Source organism: Heteronotia binoei, chromosome 2, assembly GCF_032191835.1.
Source record: "Heteronotia binoei isolate CCM8104 ecotype False Entrance Well chromosome 2, APGP_CSIRO_Hbin_v1, whole genome shotgun sequence".
In the NCBI taxonomy this organism is placed as follows: domain Eukaryota; kingdom Metazoa; phylum Chordata; class Lepidosauria; order Squamata; family Gekkonidae; genus Heteronotia; species Heteronotia binoei.
Window position 1 is genome coordinate 34,166,494 of NC_083224.1, and position 23,361 is coordinate 34,189,854.

Here is a 23,361-nt window from a genome sequence, read left to right on the forward strand (position 1 = left end):
TGCTGGGCTTTTTCTAGGAAAAAGGCCCTGGAGAAAAGTACTTATTTTCTCCATTGTAACTTATGGGAATAATGGAGTGCCCAGCAGACATTTCAGTTCCCTCCTCGCTTTCTGATGACCCTGACCGGGCAGGGAGGGCCTTCAATCCAGGGGATCCCCTGCCCCCACCTTGGTTTTGGTAACCCTACTCTCGCTGCACCTGCTTGCAGAGGTGGAAATTGGGGGTAATGGGCAGGATGGGCGAGGGCCTCCTCGTGGAAACAAAAGCAAGCGTACTCACGCTTTACATGAAAGGAAGTCCTGCTGACTTCCGCGGGCTCTCCTTAAGGCTGCGGAAAGGGATGGAGAGGGGGATAAACTTCCGGAGACCGGGGAGCTGGGAAAGCCGGCCGATTAGTCTGCACATTCATGATTCCTGCATCCGGGGGGTTCTTGTCTGTGTGGCTTTCAGCGGGCCTGGCTTTGCCTCCCCAGTGGGCCCTAGAAGATTAGGAGCGGGATTGGGTGGGGGAAGTGGGAGGGCTTCTAGTGTCCCGGCCCTACTGCTGGATCTCTTGATGGCACTTGGTTTTTTTGGCCACTGTGTGACATAGAGTGTTACACTGGATGGGCCATTGGCCTTATCCAACATGGCTTCTCTTATGTTATGATATTGTAGGGGTTGGGCTCGCACATGGTCGGTTTCGCGGTATTTCGGCTCACCGCAAAGATCTTCCCCACGTGCTTTTTTCTTTTGCCAGAATTCAGCGAACCGGGCACAAAGGTTAGAAGCGGCGGCACATGTTTTCCACGCCGGAGGGAGTCAGTTCAAGCCCTGGCACTCGCAAGGGGGCGCGCCCCGGCCAAATCTCCCCGCCCTGGAGAAAGCAAGAACACGAGCGCGCACCCAAGCCTGGAGTTGCGAGAGACGCTCGTGGAGGGATCCCTGAACCCGCTCACCTCTCCGCCTGCGCTCCTCCAGCCCTTCCCCTTGGCCTTCGGCCCGAATCGAAGGGGAGGGAGGGAGGGGGGGTGTAGGTAGGGGAGGTTTGGGCTGAAAGGCGCTGTGCCCGCCCTGCCAAACTTCCCCCGGGGCTCCCCTCCCCTCCCTTCCAATTGGCCCTGGAGGAAAGTCCGGCGCCCGGCCCGAATACTATATATGCCTCGTTCCGTGCCCTCGACGGGAACTCAGCCGGGAGAGCGCGAAGCATCTCGTTTCTTCAGATCCGGGATAGCAGCGGCTGGATCCCTCCAATTTTGCTTGCCGTTGTCTAGGGAGAGATCCCTTTACGCTGTACATCCCGACGGCACTGCTCAGATCCCCTCCAGCAAGGCTTTGCTGCCAAGGAGACGCCTTCCTAATATATTCCCTGATCCTCCAAGATCTTCCCTTTCTGCAACTAGATTCCTGCCTCTTCGGTTCTTAGCAGCCGGCGGAGGATTCCCTGTAGAGTCCCTTTCGGTCTCCTGGGAGTTAAGATTCCCTCCTCCCAAGAGCGCCTCCTCACGCGCTTTCCTGCCTGCCTTGCAAGCAACCCTCCTGCCCCAATAGGTGAGGCTAGATCGGGTTAGAGCCACCCCCGGCCGAGAGATCCCAGCTAGCTCCGTGCGCCACGTGCACCCGGCCAGATCCCGCTTTCCTCCAGCGCTCTGTCCCCGAAGCCATGGCCGCCTCCTCCTCCTTCAAGCGAGCCCCGCTGCTCGGCTCCCTGCTGAAGCGCCAGGGTCAACGTAGCGCGCCGGCTACTCCGCACCAGCAACAACTGCTGCCCACCTCGTCGGTGTCCGCCTTGCAGCCGAAGGAGGAGGCGCCGGCTTGCCCTTTCCACTCTCCCCACTCGCTCTCCGCCCTGCCTGGCCCGACCAAGTGGCCCCTGGTGGGCAGCCTCTTCGACATCCTGCGGAAAGGTGGCCTCAAGAAGCAGCACGAGACGCTGGTAAGTCGCCCCGCCTCCCAAGCTGCCTGCACAAGCAACCCCAGGCAGCCATTGGTGGGGGGCAAGGGCTTCAAAGCCCAGCTACTGCTTTGCACGTGGAAGGTCCCAGGCCCAATCCCCAGTGATTCTAGGACAGGGGTGGCCAAACTAGCTTAATGCAAGAGCCGCATAGAATAAATGCCAAATGTTTGAGAGCTGCAAGGTGTGTACATCGATGTTTGAGAGCCTCAGGGAAGGAAGGAAGATAAATAGATGGGGAGGGAAAGGAGGAAAGAAAGCAACTTTAAATGCATTTTCCAAGCCATCAGCTGGCTTGATGAAGTGATTTAAAGAGACAAATGCCTTTTCCAAGCCTGCTGATGGGGGGGGGGGCTTCAAGAGCCACACAATATGTGTGGAAGAGCCACATGTGTCTCCCAAGCCACAGTTTGGCTGCCCCGCCTGTTCTAGGAAGAGGGTGCTGGGAAACCCTGGAGAATCATTGCTGGGTGATCTGGCAGACTGTCTCAGCTCTGATGTTCATCTTGCATGAAAGGTGAGCATTGGAGCTCCTGCAGATGATGCTGCAATTGGACCTCTTGGTGTAACCTGAGAGCTGCACTTCAGAATCTTCTGTGACTTTTGCAAGGCATCCTGGGATGAACCTCTTGGAGGGTGCAGTGAAGTTGTTTGGGTTAACCAGATTGTCTTGACATGATCCTAGTGTCCAGATCAGCACCTTGGGTCTGACAGGAGAGTTATTGCCCCCTTCCGGGAGAGTTTTCTGCCTCCTACATGCACACACTTGGCTCAGTGCTGGAGCATCTGCTTGGCATGCAGAAGGTCCTAGGTTCAGTTCCCAGCATCTCCTGTTTAAAAAGGAAGAGAGGGATGAGACAATAGATGATGTGAAAGACCTCTGCCTGAGACCCTGGAGAACCACAGCCCAGTCTGAGTAGATGGTATGGACTTTGATGGGTCTGATCGAGGCACCTTCATTTGTGTTCTGCTGCAGGTTGATTACCACCACAAGTTTGGCAAGATCTTCCGCATGAAACTGGGCGCCTTTGACTCGGTGCACATCGGCGCACCCTGCTTGCTCGAGGCTCTCTATAGGAAAGAAAGCACCTACCCGCAGCGCCTGGAGATCAAGCCCTGGAAAGCCTACCGGGACTACAGGGGCGAGGGCTACGGACTGCTCATCCTGTGAGTGGGAATGGGTCTGGGGCATTCCTGGGCTCTGAAGCCTGTCTAGGGGAAGGAGTCCTGATTCTCTGGTGTTAGGAGGGAGACATGCACCTTCTCTCCTTGAAGCCACTAGGCATTGCAGAATTCACTGCGAAACAGATTAGATATGGTAGAAAAGAGTAAGAGTCCAGTAGCACCTTAAAGACTAACAAAATCTGTGGTAGGGGATGAGCTGTTGTGAGTCACTGCTCACTTCTTCAAATAACACAAAAGCTCATCCCTTGCCACACATTTTGTTAGCCTTTAAGGTATTACTGGACTCTTGCTCTTTTCTGCTGCTGCAGACAGACTAGCAGAGCTGCCCATCTAGATTGGATTTGGTTAGTTATTGCACCCCAAGTGATGTGAAGTGGTGGTGGAAAGTGCTATCAAGTCCCAGCTGACTTATGTCGAACCCATAGGAGTTTGAAAGCAAGAGATGATTTGGGGAGGGATGGTGGCTCAGTGGTAAAGCATCTGCTTGGTAAGGACAAGGTCCCAGGTTCAATCCCTGACATCTCCAACTAAAAAGGGTCCAGGTAAATAGTGAAAAACCTCAGCTTGAGACCCTGGAGAGCCGTTGCCAGTCTGAGTAGACAATACAGACTTTGATGGACCAAGGGTCTGATTCAGTAGATAATCAGGCCAGATGTTGCTTAGCTTCCAAGATCTGATGAGATTGGGATAGCCTGGCCCATTCAGGCCAGGGCGCAGAAGTACAGAACCTGAATTCCCCATGTTTCTAAGCCCACACTGATCAAGGCTGGATACCTAATGAATTTTAGGTGGTTTTCATGTGTGATATCCATTCCTCTTCCCAAAAAAGTCTTTGAGCATCTCTCATTCTCTGCCATGACTGATTTTTTAAAAATATATAGTTCAGAAAACTTACGTATGTTCTGGCCTTACAAGACCTATTTAAGCACCTATAAAATATCATTAGTCTGCAATCCCATTTTGAAGACAAGACTATGCCAAACGGTTGTATATCAGAGCAGTCTGCTAATTTGGGATGGGTTTCAAGTGGGTAACCATGTCCGTCTAAAACAGGGGTGGCCAAACTGTGGCTCTCTCACACAAATGGTTTGGCTTTCAAAGCCCCATCACCCCATCAGCTGGCTTGGAAAAGACATTTGTCTCTTTAAATCACTTCTCCAAGCCAACCAGAGGCTTGGAGAATGCATTTAAAGTAACTTCCTTTCCCCCTCTCTCTCTCTTCTCCCATCATTTTTCCTTCCTGCCTGCCTGCTCTCAAACATCTGACATTCATGTCTTGTAGCTCTCATCTGACTTTTATTCTGTGTGGTTCTTATAAGAAGTTTGGCCACCCCAGTCTATAACAGTAGAACAAAGTTTGAGCGCAGTGGCATTTAAAGTAACTTCCTTTCCACCTCTCTCTCTCTCCTTCCATCATTTTTCCTTCCTGCCTGCCTGCTCTCAAACATCTGACATTCATGTCTTATAACTCTCATCTGACTTTTATTCTGTGTGGTTCTTATAAGAAGTTTGGCCACCCCAGTCTAAAACAGTAGAACAAAGTTTGAGTGCAGTGGCACCTTTGAGACAAACAAAGTTTCAATTCTAGGAATAAGTTTTTGTGTGCATGCACACTGTATCTGAAGAAGTGTGCAGGCACATTAAAGCTTGTATACAGAATTAAATTTTGTTCGTCTTAAACGTGCCACTGCACTCGAACTTTGTGTTAAGGATGTACACTTTCGGTTCAAAATGGGTTCCTTCTGATTTCTGTACAAATTTACAGCCATTGCAGCAAATGGGATTAAGACCACTTTTGTACTTGGATCAAGTCACTTGGTTGCAGAGTTTGGAAGCTGGTTAATTGCATCAGAGCTTGGAAGCTAATTACGGTTGGTTCTTGAATGGAAGGCCATCAAGGAAGAGACTGCAGAGGAAGGTGATGGCAAGCCACCTCTGCTCATCTCTTTCCTTACAAATCCCACGAGGTGGAACTTGATGGGATTGACATGAGTTGGCTGCAACTCAGTACCACAGTTTACCTTACTATATCATTTCTGAATGCTGTTGATGTGGAAGAGAAAGTCAGGAGATAAGTGTTTTTAGAGCAAAAGGCCATTTTTAGCCACCACTTGATTCAGAGAGAAGTGCAAAATATAGAGGAAACACAATACAGATACAGCCTAAAGTATGATGCATTTGCATCTAAGACCACTTTTTTTAAACATATTGCTCAATCTAAGTGGTGCCCGAAAATAAGTTTTTTTGGGGTAAATTTTTTGGGAGGAAAGTAACTTCCTTTCCACCTCTCTCTCCCTCCTCCCATCAATTTTCCTGCCTGCCTGCTCTCAAACATCTGCCATTCATGTCTTGTAGCTCTCATCTGACTTTTATTCTGTGTGGTTCTTATATTAAAGAAGTTTGGCCACCCCGGTCTAAAACAGTAGAACAAAGTTTGGGTGCAGTGACACCTTTAAGGCAAACAAAGTTTTACTTGTAAGTTAATTTTACAGTAAGAGTAGTTCAGCCATGGAATTGGCTGCCTTAACCTCATGATCTTATTTTTCTAAGTCCTATAAATGTGGGTCTTGGCTAAAGGACGCTTACAGTACCGTAGCATTACACTCTTTTAAACCCATTGTCTTCAGTACACTTATGACAGTGTAATTCTGCTCAGGATCATTCTGTTCATGTAATTCTTGACATTTAGCAGCCATTGGCATTGGCTGGTATTCCTTGTGAGGCTCCCCAAAATACTAAGAGAAAACACCCACATCAAAAGAACCTCTGCAAATGAATATGATAAGATTTGTTTAAAATGAGGATCTCTTTAATTCTTTGTGCTTTTTATTTTGTGCAGAGAAGGGAAGGACTGGCAGAGAGTAAGAAGCGCTTTTCAGCAGAAGTTAATGAAGCCCACAGAGATTGTGAAGCTGGATTCCAAAATCAACGAGGTACCAGATTGGGGTGGGGGTGTTGTGCTTGATGGTTATTCTCAGAATCAATGAAACGTCAAGAAATCTTGTCATTTAAGACTTATCCAGATACAGATGCTGCTGAAGATTTTGAAGAGTCTGCTTGGTATGGGTATTTTCACTGCTTGAAAAGGACTGTCAAAGAACTGTCTCTGAAAACACCCCCCCAGTGTGGTAGAATCCTCCTTGCATTGTTTCATTTCAGACCCATATAAAGGGAATGAATTTTTGAATGCTCCTGAAAATGATACTTTTATTTATTTAAAATATTTATGTATCTTTTTTTCCCTTCCAGTTCAAAGTAGTTTTATAAGTGGGAAATTAAGAACATAATAACATAAGACAGGAGTGGCCAATGGTAGCTCTCCAGATGTTTTTTTTGCCTACAACTCCATGGCCAATGGCTGGGGCTGATGGGAGTTGTAGGCAAAAAACATTTGGAGAGCTACCATTGGTCACCCCTGACATAAGAGAAGCCATGTTGGATCAGGCCAGTGACCCATCCAGTCCAACACTGTGTGTCACACAGTGGCCAAAAAAACCCGTGCCATCAGGAAATCCACCAGTGGGGCCTGGACACCAGAAGCTCTCCACTATGCCCCCCCATGCACCCAAAATACAGAGCATCACTGCCCCCAGACAGAGAGTTCCAACGATAAGCTGTGGCTAATAGCCACTGATGGACCTCTGCTCTATATGCTTATCCAGTCTCCTCTTGAAGCTGGCTATGCTTGTAGCCGCCACCACCTCCTATGGCAGTGAATTCCATGTGTTAATCACACTTTGGGTGAAGAAGTATATTAGGACTAGAGTAGTGTTTTTACTCTGATACACTAGTTTCATGTAGGGATTTTTGTGTGTGCAGAGCAACATTCAAAAAATGTGAGCCACCTCGGTGGGAAGGGCGGGATATAAATCAAAATATAAATAAATAAATAATATCCTCCACCTTCAGACTAAAATGGCAAAATGAAGGAAGGGCTATACCACTTGATTTTGATTTATTTTATTTATTTTATGACTTCTATCCCGCCCTTCCCAACAAGTGGCTCAGGGCGGCTTACAACACAATGATCAATGCATACCTCCACTTTAAGAGAAACTGTACATGTGTCCCCTGTTGGAGAGTCACTTAGAGAGGATTCTGACGGTCATTATATGTTTTATGAACATGGGCTCTTGCTATGTCCAAGTGGCCAGACTTTGTCTTAACAAGTGGTGGCTATAGATTCTATTACTCATTAGACATGTTTAGACATTTTAGTACTGTTCTTTCACACAACCTCTGAGGATATCAGCACTTAGCGAAGGGAAATAGCTGAATGTCTGAATCCATAATGGAACTAAATGACATATTTCTAAAAAGCATGTATTCCCCTCTCAAGCAAAAATACAATATAATTAGTAGATGTTGCCAATTGCCCTGCTTATTGCTGTTACAATCAACCAACCAACCAAAAGAACACAAAATATTATAGAAGTGTTTGAGTTCTCCAGAATTCCTGGAAGGGGATGGGGGTAATTTTGGTCCTAATCTGATGACTACACATCTGCATCCTATGTTGGGTAGATTAGGTGGAGCAGACTTCTGAGAAGAAGAGGGGGACAATGGAAGCTGCTAGTTGAAAATGTGAAAAACAGTAGATGATCTGTTAAAAACCAATAGATGGTCAAATGCCAAACAGAACAGGTCACTTAAAAGGCTGAAAGCAGAAGGAAAATGTTGTAGTTGTTAGATCAACAAAGATGGAGACTTACTTTTGGATGATGCTCTATGTAAACAAAGTCAGATTGGGTAATATTGCTTAATGATGGGGAAGCAAAAAACCCTGTATCTTCCATTTGAAGAATCTCTCTGGTTATTGATTATGATACTTCCAAACAGACAGGGGTGGCTTTACATCAAATATTTAGCACCTACTCTTAAAAACAAATTGGGGTCAAGATGCATTTATGAAATACACACGTTTCCCCACTGCTCACAGCTACACTGTATTTGGCAGTTTGAGAGGTTTAGATTAAAAAAAAAACCATATGAACATGAGGTGGAGCTAGTGAGTCAATTAATTTGAAAAATTTTGGAGTTTCAAGTGTGGAAAAATAATTCATTCTTGTGCTGTGGAAAACTTTGCAACACTTTTTTAGAAAAATGAACATGTACTTGTGATTTATGATTCTATCTTTTAACATTTGTTTTGTAGGTTTTAGCAGATTTCATGGATCGAATAGACACACTTTGCAACAAGAATGGAGAAATAGAAGATTTGTATTCTGAACTGAACAAGTGGTCATTTGAAAGTAAGTTTTTGCCTTAATTCATAACTCTGGGTCAGATATGTTGTACTGTACACTTGATTCTTTTCTGATGTCCAGTTTCTAGCTGTGACAGATTCTTTTCTATATGAAGGGGGAAAAAATGAAAGAACCTTTTACTGTTTAATAGGTTAGTAATACCCTCTTAGGAACAGAGTATAGTCTAGTTGCTGATCTTCAGTTGGTAGGTTAAGGTTTGCAAATGGATCACACTTTGATCAAACATGTTTGTATTTTTGGTTGCTTATATGCAACCTCTCCAGACATATATGAAGCCAGCTGACAATAGATCAATGCAAAGCCATTGGAAATGATGCCGTGCAACTCTGCAAACTATGGACTGTGATGACCCCAAGTTGAACATACATATGTGGAGATCAGAATATACTACCATTGTTTGGAGTGTTTGGTGGGGGTGTGGAGAGACCAAGAAAGAAAAGAAGAAATAAGTGCATACAGGCAGAAAGAGAACAAATCCAGAAATGATTGTGAAGAAAAGCAAGTTCCATAGATACTATTTCTCCCTTGCTTTACAAGGTGTACTCACCAAAATCTCGTATTTTGTATGAGAACCCTTTTCTGCTTTCTGTCTCATTACCCTAGCTCTTTAAAATGTGGTGAAAGACAGTCATGTACAGCTAAATTTCAAAAGCGAATTCCTGTACAGTAGGATGGGGTACATTCCAGTGAACACATAGAAACTGCTATGTAAAAATCTTGGTTTTCTCTCTTGACCTTCATTCTCAAAACCAAAAAAGTGAAACCTGAAGTGCAGCAATATTCACCTTCATTTGCTTGCAATTACGTCACTGGTATCTTGTTCCTTCCCCTGCCATTGGAATTTCAGCTATAAGCTTCTCACGTCAAGGAGCTAGGGGGTATCTATTTGTTTGTGCTTACAATGTGAGTGTGTGTGTGTGGGGGGGGGACGTCTCATATGCCCAACCACACTGAATAAATGACTCTTGTTTTCCGAACAGGCATGTGTCTGGTGCTGTACGGGAAGAGGTTCGGGCTCCTGCAACAGAATGTGGGAGATGAAGGCTTGAACTTTATCAAGGCCGTCAAGACGGTAAGACGTTTTCCCCTCTAACTGTGTTAGACAGTTGATGTTTCACTTAAGTGGAGGTCCAGAAGTCCTTATAGGCATACCCTGTGCAGTTTGCATTGAGAGGGATGGGTTTTTCGTGTTGGAGTAAGCAGGGTCTGGGGTACAAAAGAAAAGAAGATGACTCTGTATTTCTAAATACAAAAGTCTGGCAGGCTCACACAAAGGCATGGGATCATATCTTCAAGACAGATAACTAACTGGGCACCTGCAGAAGCAGCAAATATGTTCTATGGCTCAAACTCCTTCTGGTTTAAATCCCCTACCAACAGCTTGCTAATTAGAAGAAGAAGAAGATATTAGATTTATATCCCATTCTCCACTCAGAGTCTCAGAGTGGCTCACAATCTCCTTTATCTTCCTCCCCCACAACAAGACACCCTGTGAAGTGGGTGGGGCTGAGAGGGCTCACACAGAAGCTGTCCTTTCAAGGACAACTCTGCAAGAGCCATGGCTGACTCAAGTCCATTCCAGCAGGTGCAAGTGGAGGAGTGGGGAATCAAACCCAGTTCTCCTAGATAAGAGTCTGTGCACTTAACCACTACACCAAACTGGCAAACTAGATAGGAAAGTGGGATTTACACCTTTTTCCCTGTTCTTCATCTGTCTCCAGATTGCTACTGTTAGCAATCCTCTCAGAGGTTCTGCACAACAGAACTCTCTCACTCTCACTCTCTCACTCAGCAAGGTAGCTAGGAATCGATATCACTTTTCTTTAATCAGAAACTAACATGCTTGATAGTAAAGCTTTCTGTGCTCTTTAATCAGTTTGAATGGTAATTACTGGGTAATCACCCTGCCAACAATTCATAGAGGTAGCTGATATCTTTTTCCTGGAATGAATGAACAGACAAGGCATCCAGGATAGAGGTGGGCCATACCTGTCCAGCTCTTTCACACTCATTGGATGCTACAGTATTTCAGGAGACAAAGTCTCCCTGGTCAGGTCATGAACCTGTGACTTATTTCAAGAGCCAGTGTGGAAACCTTTACCACTCATTCCAGTTTTTCCTCGGAGTCCCCAGTAAAAGTTCAGCCAAATTGGTGAAACCACAGGTCTGCTACAGTGGAAAGTCCCAGCTCCTCCTTGCCTCTTCTGCTTCCATTCTGTATTTTTGTTGCACATTTTACAACTGACATTTATTTGTTTTTTGTAGATGATGAGCAGTTTTGGAATGATGATGGTGACTCCAGTTGAGCTCCACAAAAGTCTAAATACAAAAGTCTGGCAGGCTCACACAAAGGCATGGGATCATATCTTCAAGACAGGTAACTAACTGGGCACCTGCAGAAGCAGCAAATATGTTCTGTGGCTCGAACTCCTTCTGGTTTAAATCCCCCACCAACAACTTGCATGGCAAAGTCAGCTGCCATCTTCTGACTGGAAGGGAAATTTGACAGTTGGGTGGAGGAGAGGGGCCGTGGCTCAGTGACAGAGCATCTTCTTGACATGCCAGAGATCCCAGGATCAATCTCTGGTACCTCTAGTTAAAAGGACTAGGTAGGAATTGGTGCGAAAGAGACCCTGGAGAGCTGCTGCTGGTCTGGCAATACTCACCTTGATGGACTGATTCAGTATAAGGTGGCTTCATGTGTGGGACTAAGTATTTTCTGTTAAAAAAAAAATCCCCCAATGCAGTAAGCCACCTGTAGCTCTTCAGCATACCACCTGTGGTTCTTCTGAGCACTGTTCCTCTAAAGCAGGAAAGTGGGCTGTGCCCTTACCTGACAAGGTTTGTGGTTGGCAAGTGGTTCCCAGTGCTGGAGAGACAAGCAGTAAACTTCCCTGAAGTGCAGGCCTTACACCAGGGATGGAAGTATATGCGGCTCTTTTTCTTGATAGTTTAAGTGCCAATGTGGCTCTCCATGAACTCTGGATTGAATTCCACTGTCATAAACTCATATCTGGAAGAAGGCTAGTGTAGGATTGTTTTCCTTGATTCCTTTGTTTTGTGCATGTGGAGTTTTTAAAAATGTAATGTGGAAGAGCCCTGTAAGTGACCCTTTTTGTTTCTTGATGATCACTCGTGGTTTTTCTCCTTTCCTTCCTCAGCAAAGCGTTCCATCAACAGCAGGCTGAAGAAATACTCTGCCAACCCCAGCGAAGATTTCCTTTGTGACATTTATTTTGGGAGCCGGCTTTCAAAGAAAGAGTTGTACGCAGCCATCACAGAGTTTCAGATTGCAGGAGTGGAAACGGTAAGCAGAAGTTGCATTTTCTGCATTAAGAAAGAGCACACTGCATGACTTTCAGCTGTCTGTAACAGTGGCCTTCCCTTGCAATTGAATACGATTCTCTTTGTCTCATTTTGAGTACTCGCTGTTTAATAGATCATGGTTCAGACATGAGCCCTCCAGGGTGTCAGAGGTCTTTCACAGCACCTACGTCCTGATCTTTTTTTTAACAGGAAATGAACCTGGGTCTTCTGTGCGCAAAGCAGTTACTCTACTAGTGAGCAACAGCCCTTCCCCAGAACTGCATCTCCATGTAGTTTTCTCTTCTCTGGCCAAATCACAGGTAGAATTTGCCAGTAGAATCCAGGCCACAGGTTTCCAAACCAAATGCAACCTGAAGATTCCACCCAAGGCAGCCAGTGTGGGTTGGCCATACAAACTTTTGATTCATATGGCAAGTTCTACAAAGTGACAAGACCAAGGAGTGATCATGAGATGCTGATCCCTGCTGTGAGGACTAGAAGGTGAATGCTCATAGTTCTGGCATATTGATGGCCCTGCAGCCAACTAAGAGAACAGTCTCATGCAAGACAGTGATGTGGGGCTCACCTTTGCACTACAGTTTGCTCACCATCTCCTTTCTCAGCTCTTCTGACTACCCCAGTGAGTGAAGAATAGGTGGTGTGTGCTGCAGGAAAGAAGCCATAAAAGATTAAATCTGCCTGTTGAGCAAGGCATACTCTTGAGGTGGGGCACCTGCCAGTGCCTAGAGGTTTTAATAGAGCCCACTGCTGCCAACTATTCACCTGTGCACCCCCCCCCCTCCCGCAATGCTTGCAATGCCTGCCTTTCCCCTACCTGGTTGCAAGGGCTCTTGTTACCTGAGCTCCTGGCTGCATGTGCTGCCCAGCTCTGCCAGGGAAGGATGTGCACCCTGGCATTTCTCCCAGTAGTCACAAGGTGGTACTCTGTCTGCTCCCCCTCCACCCAAAAAACCTGGAACATGCGCTGCTACTGGGCAAATGGCCAAAGGGGGGAAGAATCCAAACCTTTGGGCTAGGTTTTTTTTGCTATTGATATTCAAGGAAAAGTGAAATAATTGTTTCAAAGGTAAGTGCTTCTCACAGCCGCTGTGGACAAATGTGTATGTTAGATCGGCATCCCAGGTTCCATTCTCTCCCAAAGTGGTTGTGAAGATGAAATGGGATAATCCCACACACTCCATCTTGAGCTTCTTGTCAGAAGGGTAAAATTTGACAGCAGTAGCCAACCTTTTGAGTGGCAGCTCGAGTTATGACATGACTGGTTATAGGTTATATAAATCTGCCCATGTTGGGTCGTCCCTGGACTACAGTTACATAAATTCAAGTCAACTTTTTATCTGAATAAGAAATCCTCATTCTTGATGCTTTAAATCCTGTACTCCTGCAAAGAACAAGTGGCCCGATTTTTTAAGATATGTCCTTGTTTTTATAATAGAAAGCAGGCAGTGGCAAGTATATTCCTGAGGCATAGTCTGCCACAGCCAAAATAACATGAGAGTCATGTGGCAAAAGAGTTGTTGTGACTAATAAGTTCATTGTGGCATACACTGTGAGCCAGAGCCCACTGTAGAAAGAATACGCATATTTTGAATGTTTCGCCATTGATTTGTCACATTAATTACTGAGCCTGCCAGGATCTGAGGCGCTGAATTTTTCTGCTCATGTTTCAGACTGCCAACAGTTTGCTCTGGGCTCTCTATAACATCTCACGCAACCCACACGTCCAGGAGAAACTGCTTGAGGAAATACAGAGTGTGCTTGGGGCTGGAGAGAGCCCAAGCGCTGAACACTTGAAGAAAATGTCCTATTTGAAGTCCTGTCTGAAGGAATCTATGAGGTAAAGTGTTCTGTGTAGACTTGTTGGCATGTAAAGGAATGCTGTGTTTTGTTTTTGCCACTTGGTTTCAGTCGGCTGTGAAGGATAATACATGTGATAATATGGAATAGACCACAGTCCTGTTTTTTTGATAGCAGTATTCATTATATACAATAGTTCCCCCTGCAGGTATTTATACATTCCAAAATGTTCAAAGCACTTTTCATGCAGTGTCTTTAACACCCTATAGATCCAGGAGGGCAGTCATGTTGGTCTGAAGCAGTAGGACAAAGCTTGAGTTCGGTGGCACCTTTAAGACCAACAGAGGTTTATTTCAGTTATGAGCTTTTGTGTGCAAGCATTCTTCCTCAGATACAATGGAATGGCTTTTATTTCTGTTTTCATTATGTTATATCTGAAGAGGTATGCTTGCAAGGTGCCACTTCCTTCTTAACACCCTACGTTACACCAGAATTAACTGTGTTGCAGAAAGGCAAGCTACACTTCTCTAGGTTTCCAAAGCCAGCTAGGTTTGAACTTCCCTACCGTTATATATCCCTGTTAGAAGTAACTTGTTTGAATAAAATAGTAAAGAAACTGTATTTATTTTGCTCTAGGCTGACTCCCTCTGTGCCATTTACCAGTCGGACCCTTGATAAAGAAACAACCCTTGGAGACTGTGTGCTTCCTAAAGGGGTGAGTATATATTTCTACTACCCAAGGCAACTATGCATATCCAAGGCACACAGCCCCGTCCCTAAACGCTCTTCTTCCCTAGTCAGTGGGGTAGGTCCTTTATGTGAATCTAGGAAGAATGTGGTTCGAGGGGATGGGGATGTGCGCTTTTGTATTTTATTGCTTTCCATACTTTCAGCCGTTTTGTGGAAGCACAGTGGGCTGAGTCATATTGGACGAGTTTGAGAGCCAGCTTGGTATTCATATCACTTAACAGGGTTGGTCATTTTGACAGTTTCTAAAATGACAAGGATCCCAGCATGATTTTTGAGGCTTCAATAGTTGCATGGCAGGCAAATATATACAGGTACATCTCAGGCTGTACCACCTTTTCACAGCATGCAGATACAGTGTTGTGGCACACATCCCATGCTGAATTTTTGTTCTTTTAAAGATGCAGATGCCCTTGCAGGGGGAAATACCACATTTTCTTAAAGCCTTTTCCCTTAATGTTTCCATGGTAAGGGAAGACTGCGTTCTCTCCCTGCCCCCACCTCCACCTCTCCTCTCTATGAATTCAGACAGGGTTATAGCATCACTTTGTGCAAGCTACAGGTAAGTCCAAACATTGAAAGCAGGTTGCTGGCTAAGGCTTGACATGTCCCAGGGTCAAAATATTGACCTCTGTTGCAACTTTGTTTAAAACTTTAAAGCATTTAAAGACTGAAAGCTTGCAGGCAAGGAATATTCTGTGTTTCAGTGACTCTTTCAGTGTCAAAATAGCTGTAGGTGACCTACCTTTAAAAAGACAAAAACCTGGAATGAAACCCCAGACACAGTCTCCAGTATTTTTGATTGTATATGAAGTTTAGGTCCCAAATACTCATCACATCTACCATGTGACTACCATGGGGATATGCAGCTACAACAAGTGAGAGTTCCCAATGGGAACTCAATTCAGAACCATCTCAGAGTCCCAGTTTGGATCGGAATCATGGCATGGGGAGAGGCACTTTAAGGCCATCCCATGATGTTTTCCCAACCTGAAACAGCTCCAGGGTCATTATTTACATGGGGAGGTGGACTGTATATGCTCTGAAAGCTTACACATTCACACACACCCCAGGCAAAAAACTTGCCTCAGGACCATTTCAGGTCAGAAAAATCAGTGCATGGAGAATGCTAGTGCCCCCTCCTCTCCCCACCCCACAGTCCCAATCCAAACTGGGCCTCTGCAGCGCTTCTGAATTGAGTTCCCATAGTAAACTCACAGCTGTCATATGGGGATCACATGGTAGTGTTATGTATGGTTTGTCTCACAATGAACTTTGATGCAGTATCATACTATTGGTGGAGAAAACCATTTCCTTTGACTCGCACAACACTATTTTCCTTTAGCAAAAACCGAACTTACTATCCCCCACCCCTATGGGTTTTGTCTCTGCAGACAGTGTTGATGCTAAATAGCCACATCCTAGGATGCAGCGAAGAAAACTTTAGTGACTGGACTCAGTTCAAACCCGAACGTTGGCTGCAGAAGAACATAAACCCTTTCGCTCACATTCCTTTTGGCATTGGGAAGCGGATGTGCATCGGACGCCGCTTGGCTGAGCTGCAGCTTCACTTGGCTCTTTTCTGGGTAAGCTTGCAATTAACACCATATTCCCTGTGATCTTTATTTAATAAAAATTCCAGTTGTGAGGGGAAGTATGCTGTATGAACTTATCATCTTGTGTAACAATGAAAAGAGGATTTTCCTAATCCCTGAATTGTGCTATATGAATGCTTTCCTTCTTCATAAATAGATTATATTTTTAAAAATGTTCCTCATTTTCTGACAAGATTCTGTTAAAGGAGACCTATTTTAAATAGCTTGTATCCCTCTGAAAAGAAGGCAGGGAGAGTGATTGCTGCTGATTCTCACCCAGTAGGCTCCCAGTCTTCCTTTTGTGCAGCCTTTTTTTGTAGCAGGAACTCTTTTGCATATTAGGCCACACACCGCTGGTGTAGCCAATCCTCCTGAAGCTTACAGTAGGCCCTGTAGTAAGAGCTCTGTAAGTTCTTGGAGGATTGGCTACAGCAGGGGTGTGCGGCCTAATATGCAAAGGAGTTCCTGCTACAAAAAAAGCCCTGCTTTTCTGCATTAACAAGGGCCTGCTAACCCTCAGGATCATTATTACAGGGGACTTTCCTGTTGAAATGAATGGAACTGGCCTGATTTTAAGGATGACTGAGTTGTGTCCTTGATTATAACTTGTGCAGACACAGATTTTGTGAGTTCCAAGAATTACCGTGTTAGCACTGGTTAAATGAAACTTTCCCTGATGTAGATGGTCCAAGTTAGCCCGATCTTGTCAGATTTCAAAAGTTAAACAGGGTCAGCCCTGGTTAGTTTTTGGCAGGGCTTTTTTTGTAGCAGGAGCTCATTTGCATATTAGGCCACACCCCCATGATGTAGCCAATCCTCCAAGAGATTACAGTAGACCCTGTAAAAAGAGCCCTGTAAGCTCCAGGAGGATTGGCTACATCAGAGATGCGTGGTCTAATATGCAAAGGAGTTCTGGCTACAAAAAAAGCCATGGTTCTTGGATGGGAAGCCATCAGCAGAGTCTGGGTTCACTGCATAGAGGCAGGCAATGGCATAACCACCTCTGAATGTCTTTTGCTTTGAAAACCCTATGCAGTCACCATAAGTTGGCTGTAATTTGACAGAAATCTCTGCCCAGCTGCATAGGCCGAAAATAATTGGTTCCTAGGAAGCCTTGTTATCGGTAAGTTCCAGAGACTCAACTCTTTTCTCTTTCTCTCGCAGGTTGTACGGAAGTACCAGGTTATTGCAACCGATGACAAGCCAGTAGAAACCCTGCACTCCGGACTCCTGATACCCAACCGTGAAATCCCTGTTGCATTCAGAATACGATCAGGTAAAGAGAAGGGCTTCCTTAGGGAATTTTTGTGGTCATGCAAGCCTAAGAGAACAGCAGAGTAAAACTAGGTGATTTTTTTTTTGGTCCTGTTTATAATGCTGAAAGTGTGGCCGATCCTGAGCATTATAGACGTGCCTAAAGAACACCTTGGGGAAAGTTGAGCATTCTTTGCAGTAGGCATGGGTGCAATGGGAGATGTTTCTTTTGCCCACTTTTGTCTGTTTCTGTAGTAGTTTGTCCATTGGTGGCCTATTCCTTATGGTAGCCACTAAAACACTAAGAATACTGGAATTGGAATGTATTCATTTGTTGCATCCTGAGAGAAACCAGCCATTTCTATTGCATTTGGAAAGGATCTGAAGACTTTTTTACAGCCCGTTTCTAGTTCAGATGACTTCTTTCCACTAAGAATCCTCTTGCTAGAGAAAGCAAACAGGATTGGAGTCCAACCCAGTGTAGATTATCTGGGCCATAATAGATTTCCAGTGGGGGTTTCGTTACTGAGCAAGAGGCCTGCTGAAATGTTGAGCAGTTTCTTTTTCAAATATGACTGGCAGGATTTCTTCCTCACACTTGTCGAAGATCTTGAGCAGGCTGGGTTGTTGGAATACTATTACTTCAATATACACAGCCTTGAGGTATAAAGTCAGTAACTGTTATAGTAGAACAAGTATCTCAGTCTCTGAATGGAGCTTGTGCCACATAGCCTTTTCAGAACCACAAAGTGTAAACAATGCTCTCACCTTTTCCCCCTCAGATACAGTGAAAAGGAAACAGTAGAACATTTGCCAGCTGTTTCTTTTTCTGAAGATGACAACCGTGAATGCCTGGAGTCCCAGCTCCTGCCATCTCATTGAGGAAATGGCAGCCTGTAGGCATATACTGAGCAATGCCAATGGCAGGACCAGCCAGAATTTGTTCTGCCTTTGCTTAGAGGGGCAAGTCTCTCTGATGGCTGGAAGCTCACCTGAGCGGTTCTTGGAGCACTAAAGTGAAACTTGAGCTAGAGCCCCGCTTGTTTGTGTTTTTAAAAGGATGAAATGGAAGAATGACAAAGGCTGAAAGGCTCAAGAAATCTCTTCAGGCCTGACAGAAATCCTGTACTGTTCAGCTGCCAGCACAAAATCCACTGGTCTGCTTAGTTTACTGTTTTGGTAGGGGAGTGTCACCTTCTCAGAAATGGATGCAATGATATTGTCAGATCAGGGATGAGAATGTGGGAGGAGAACCTTGTTTTCTCTCTTCTAAAATTCTTAACATTTTTAACATTCTGTAAGGATTTTAATTAGCTGCAGGACCAGCTGCTTGTTTTGATTTGCTTGTTTTCCACTTTTAAGTTGATTAAAAGAAGCCTTCCAAGAGAGTTGCAGGGTTGATTATTATGGAGGGGAGGCAAACAGCAGCATTCCCACACGCTCATGAGAGCCCTGTCCACCCCCACCCCTCACTTGTGTGTATATAGGCAGCACAAATGGCTTTTGGGGAAAGGGTGTCTGTACGTACCTTCCAAATCCCCATTTCAGCTATCTTTGCCAGATGGCTCTTGAGAACTAGTAACTTGACTATGCCTAAGCAAAGCACATTGAGCGGGTTGCACATAAACAGAGCTCCACTGAGCCTATGAGAATACTTGAGCATCATAGCTGCAACAGGCTAAATTGCTGTCTGTGGGTTATTTGAATTTCATTGCCTCTGTGTGACAGTCCAGGGGATTACTAGATAATTACAGTTGGGCCTGCACATTTTATAACCTCAGAGTAATATCAGTTGCAACTCTTGTGTACTAGCTGACCTGTAGCTGCATAAGTCCTGGTTTGGAAACACATCGAGGTAGTGAAGCACCACCCAGGGCCAAATATCTGGCTAGTGTGTTGCACTGTTTGGTGCTTTATAAGGTGTGCAAAATTACACTCTGGCAGCATGGTATGCTGTGAAATATGAGTTGTATAGCTTACGTTTCCCCCCAATTCCTTTATAATAAAGATGTGCCTTCTGTTTTTAAAATGTTGCATAAATGTCTGTTTTGTACAGTTTCATATTTAGACTCTTTTTAAAATGTGTGCTTTGGAAAACTGGTAAAGTTGATGATCAGTTGTACATGATGCGCGATTTGATTTTCTGTTTGTGTTCTTGATATTGAAGGTTTTTGTAATAAAAGAGAATTCTTTTTCACATGAGATACTTCTGTCTTTATTCAATAATCTTGTGTCCCAACATACTTTTGTTAGTGTAATTTGAAATCCCGTGAGAATGATTTGGTTGCATTTAGCTGCTAGCCTTAGGTAAATGAGCCATTTATCGAACAGTAAAAAGTCCAGTGACACCTTTAAGACTCACAAATTTTATTGTAGCATAAGCTTTCAAGAAACGCAGCTCTCTACTTTGTCTACCTGCATCTGACAAAGAGAGCTGTGTTTCTCAAATGTTTATGTTACAATGAAATTTGTTAGTCTTAAAGGTGTTACTGGGCTCTTTACTATTTTGCAACAATAGACTAATACGGCTGACTACTGGATTTATCAAACAATCCTACAGCATTCAATTCATTTGGGGCCCTAGAGGAAATGCATCATGTTTCCTCTGGGCAGGGATCCCCAACCTTGTGGAGCATGTGGAATATTGAAAGAAAGGGATATTTTGAAAGAATATTGAAAAAGCACACCACAAAAAAGATTTCAAGGAGGTTGGGCCAATCACAAAACAGCTGCTGGGGCAGGATCAACTCTGCTATAAGGAAGAAATATAGTTTGGTTACATTTTAAAAGATAAATGTTTGCTTCTTGTGTTTCCACTGGGAGAGTTTGTAAGCCCCTCGTGAAGGAAAAGCTTAGGTAAGGGGTCCCCAATTTTTTTGAGCCTGCAGGCCCCTTTGGAATTCTGATGCAGTATGCTGAGCACAGTCACAAAATGGCTGCTTGAGAAGGTGGAGCCAGTCACAAAAGGCTGCTGCAGCTTACCTTCAATCACACAGTGAAGATCCTTATAGTGTGGGAGCTGCTGCCAAAGTAACATTTAAAAATCTGCAGAGCCAATCAGAAGCCTTGCTGGGAAAAACCCTACCTGGTCCCACCCACTTTCTAAAAACACTTGGCAAGCACCAGAAAAGGTATTGGCAGTGGCCATGGCGCCCATGAGCCCTGTGTTGAGGAAAAGGATGAACAACTATAACAGCTCTGGCCAGGATGAGCTCAGGGCTTTGCTAGTCACCCCGTGCTCTGGTTTATTTCCTTTTCCATTTCCATGCATGAGTCTTTGGTTTTTATCCTCAAGATTAAAAAAAAAAAGTGCCAACACTTTCCCAGCTCACAAGCCTTGGCACCTGGGGTGCTGTGTTGGGGGGTTCTCACTCCCAACAACCTTGTGAGGTAGATCAGAGTGAAGAACCCCAAATCACCCAACAAATTGAAAGGCTGAGCAAGGAATTGAATGTGGGTCTTCCAGGTTCTAGTTTAGCCTTCTAACCATGAACCCAGCTTGGATGAGTGCTTAGCAGGGGGGAACTTGCTGGGACGTTTCCTACTAGACAAAAAAAATCTGTACACTTTACCTGTTTGTTCCTTTTTCTGTTAAATGTACAGCTCTCTTTTTTTAAAAAAATCAAGCTTTCGTGTACAAACACTTCACAAAAACTCATACCTTGAAATTTGTTGGTCTTAAAGGTTGCACTGGACTCAAACTTTGTTCTACTGCTTCAGCCCAACATGGCTGCCCACCTGGATCTACAGTGTTATAACATTATACTACAGGGAACCAGCGTGATGTAGTGGTTCAGAGTGTTGGATTAGGATCTGTGAGAACTGGGTTTGAATCCCCCTTATGCCATGGAAGCTCACAGGGTGACCTCAGGCCAGTGACACTCTCAGCCTAACCTACCTCAACAGGGTTGTTATGAGGATAAAATGGAGGAGAGAATAATATAAGCCACTTTGGGTACCCACTGGGGTGAAAGGCAGAGTATAAATGATTACTAAAAATAAATATTCAGTTTCTGATTATTATTTTTTAAATGTGCACACTGGTCAGGAAGGAACTGTCCGTTGTGGGGAGAATGGCTGCTGTATCGGCAGTACCAGGAAATTTTGAACTATCCCCTTCACATGGCCATCAACTAGGTTTTGCTATGATCTTTCTCAAAGCTCAAGCAGCCCCATGGTGCAGAATGGTCAGCTGCAGGTACTGCAGTCCAAGCTCTCTGCTCACAACCTGAGTTCGATCCTGGCAGAAGTTGGGTTCAGGTAGCCGGCTCATGATTGACTCAGCCTTCCATCCTTCCGGTAAAATGAGTATCCAGCTTGCTGGAGGTAAAGCGTAGATGACTGGGGAAGGCAATAGCAAACTAACCAAGAAAAAGTCTGCCAAGAAAACGTCCTTATGTGGCATCACCCCATAGGTCGGTAACGACTCAGTGCTTGCACAGGGGACTATCTTTACCTTCCTCAAAGCTCTGCAACAAAGCATATTTGGGAAAGACCACAGGAGGTGCATGAATGCTTCACAATGCTGTGGGGAAGCAGGGGAAAAAGAATGCTTCCCAGTGCCAGTGAACACCTTGGGGCAAAAAAAAACCCCTGTGTGGAAATGGCCTGTAACTCAAAGGTTTTGCCATCTGAGGCTGCTCGAGAATCAGATCCGCTATCCATAACGCCAAGACATTTATCTGTAATGCATTTATTTCCTTTGAATAGCTGCCATTCACATTCTTGGAAACAAGCATATGCTTGTTGCTCCTCAGATTACCATCTACTCACCTTAGTTATGAAAGCAAGAAGGAGTTGGAACCCAAGCCAATTTGGTGATATAATGGCTGATTCCGCACTCACCTTTCTCCTGGGCAGGCTTCCGTTTCTGGGCAGAGCAAACTGGCGATTTTGCACCAGTTGCTCCGCGCCAGCATCTTGCGCGGGGGAAACCCGCGATTTGCCCCACCGCAGTGTAAACCTGAAAAAACAATCATATCAACTCTTACAAAACCATTTCCAGGATTAGACTTTGCCTGTGAGTGTCAGCCTTAGACAGAGCACCAGGAAGCAAATCACAGGAAATTTATTGGTTTGGTTTTGTGTTCAGAGTGGGGGAGAAAGCAATGATATTGTATGTACTCAGGACTTTTTTTTTAGCAGGAATGCACAGGAACACAGTTCCAGCTGGTGTGGTATCAGGGTTGTGGCCTAATAAGCAAATGAGTCCCAGCTGGGCTTTTTCTACCAAAAAAGCCCTGTGTGAAACAATGGTGATGTAAAGAGGTGTGCCCTAATATGCAAATAAGTTCCTATTGGGCTTTTACTACAAAAAAGTCCTGTATGTACTCCATAATGTACGTTAATAATTATGTTTCCAGTTTTAATACTTGCATATTAGAATTCCTCCACCACCCCTTCTGTATAAGTTTGAGGAAATACATGTAAAAGAATTAGGTGATTTTAAAAATGTATTTGATCAAATCAGTCCGATCTAGTAAAGGTAAAACAATCTTTTCAATATTTTTTTTTCTGAGTGTAGGCTAACTTTTACTGCTGCGCCCCAGATAAATGACTCTAGATTATTTAAAATTAATATGCTGGAACTTCAGTCAAGAGCAGTTTGGGTGTGGCCCAGGCTTTTCTCCAGCAGGTGATTTTCCAACTCTCATTTCTAAGCCTTCCACTGTTATACCGATCTCCAGGGGTGGAATTCTAGAGGAGCTCCTTTGCATATTAGGCCATACACCCCTGATGTAGCCAATCCTCCAAGAGCTTACAAAAAAAGAGCCTTGTAAATTCTTGGAGAATTGGCTGCATCAGGGGTGTGTGGCCTAATATGCAAAGGAACTCCTGCTATAATTCCACCCCTGCAGATTTCCACCACTCTAAATAGGCACAACATTGGCACCCTTTTCTTTTTCAAAATTAATCTCCTCTTTTGTGTGAAAGTGTTGTTTCCACATAGCCAATGGGATTTGGCTCTATGGTGATGTCACTGAGGAGAAACAAAGCAAAGGCACTCTTGTTTTAGCTTTGTCAGTGGTGTCACTGTGGAGCCAGACCTCTTCATTGGCCATGTGATCATGTCATGAGTCCTAGAAACGAAGATGTATTCTTTCAGAAAGAAAATGGCAACTGTCGTGGGAATTATTTTGTACCCCCAGCAACATATAATCCGTTAACAGTATCAATGTAGGAGCTAATGGGGACTCAAAGGGACTACTGCCCAGGACCCAACAAAACCAGGGAACTGTAGTTGTGCTATCAAAA

At 44.6% G+C, this 23,361-nt stretch overlaps 1 protein-coding gene across 1 annotated transcript; it reads left to right on the forward strand.

The window, feature by feature from the left end:
- The first annotated feature begins 1,786 nt into the window (after window positions 1-1,786).
- On the forward strand, window positions 1,787-18,607 carry LOC132567554 (1,25-dihydroxyvitamin D(3) 24-hydroxylase, mitochondrial). The gene is made up of 12 exons (XM_060233235.1): window positions 1,787-1,916; window positions 2,911-3,101; window positions 5,959-6,052; window positions 8,275-8,371; window positions 9,367-9,458; window positions 10,652-10,763; window positions 11,548-11,693; window positions 13,384-13,550; window positions 14,147-14,225; window positions 15,652-15,843; window positions 17,017-17,128; window positions 17,889-18,607. The coding sequence occupies exons 2-12, from the start codon at window positions 2,947-2,949 to the stop codon at window positions 17,909-17,911; spliced, it is 1,269 nt and encodes a 422-aa protein (XP_060089218.1). The 5' UTR covers window positions 1,787-1,916; window positions 2,911-2,946; the 3' UTR covers window positions 17,912-18,607.
- The last annotated feature ends 4,754 nt before the right edge of the window (window positions 18,608-23,361 follow it).

Coding starts and splice junctions, on each gene's coding strand:
- LOC132567554 (XM_060233235.1), top strand. CDS start 2,947: ATGAAACTGGGCGCCTTTGACTCGGTGCACATCGGCGCACCCTGCTTG. Junction 10,764..11,547: donor GGATCATATCTTCAAGACAG/GTAACTAACTGG, acceptor TTCCTTCCTCAG/CAAAGCGTTCCATCAACAGC. Junction 14,226..15,651: donor ACTGTGTGCTTCCTAAAGGG/GTGAGTATATAT, acceptor TTGTCTCTGCAG/ACAGTGTTGATGCTAAATAG.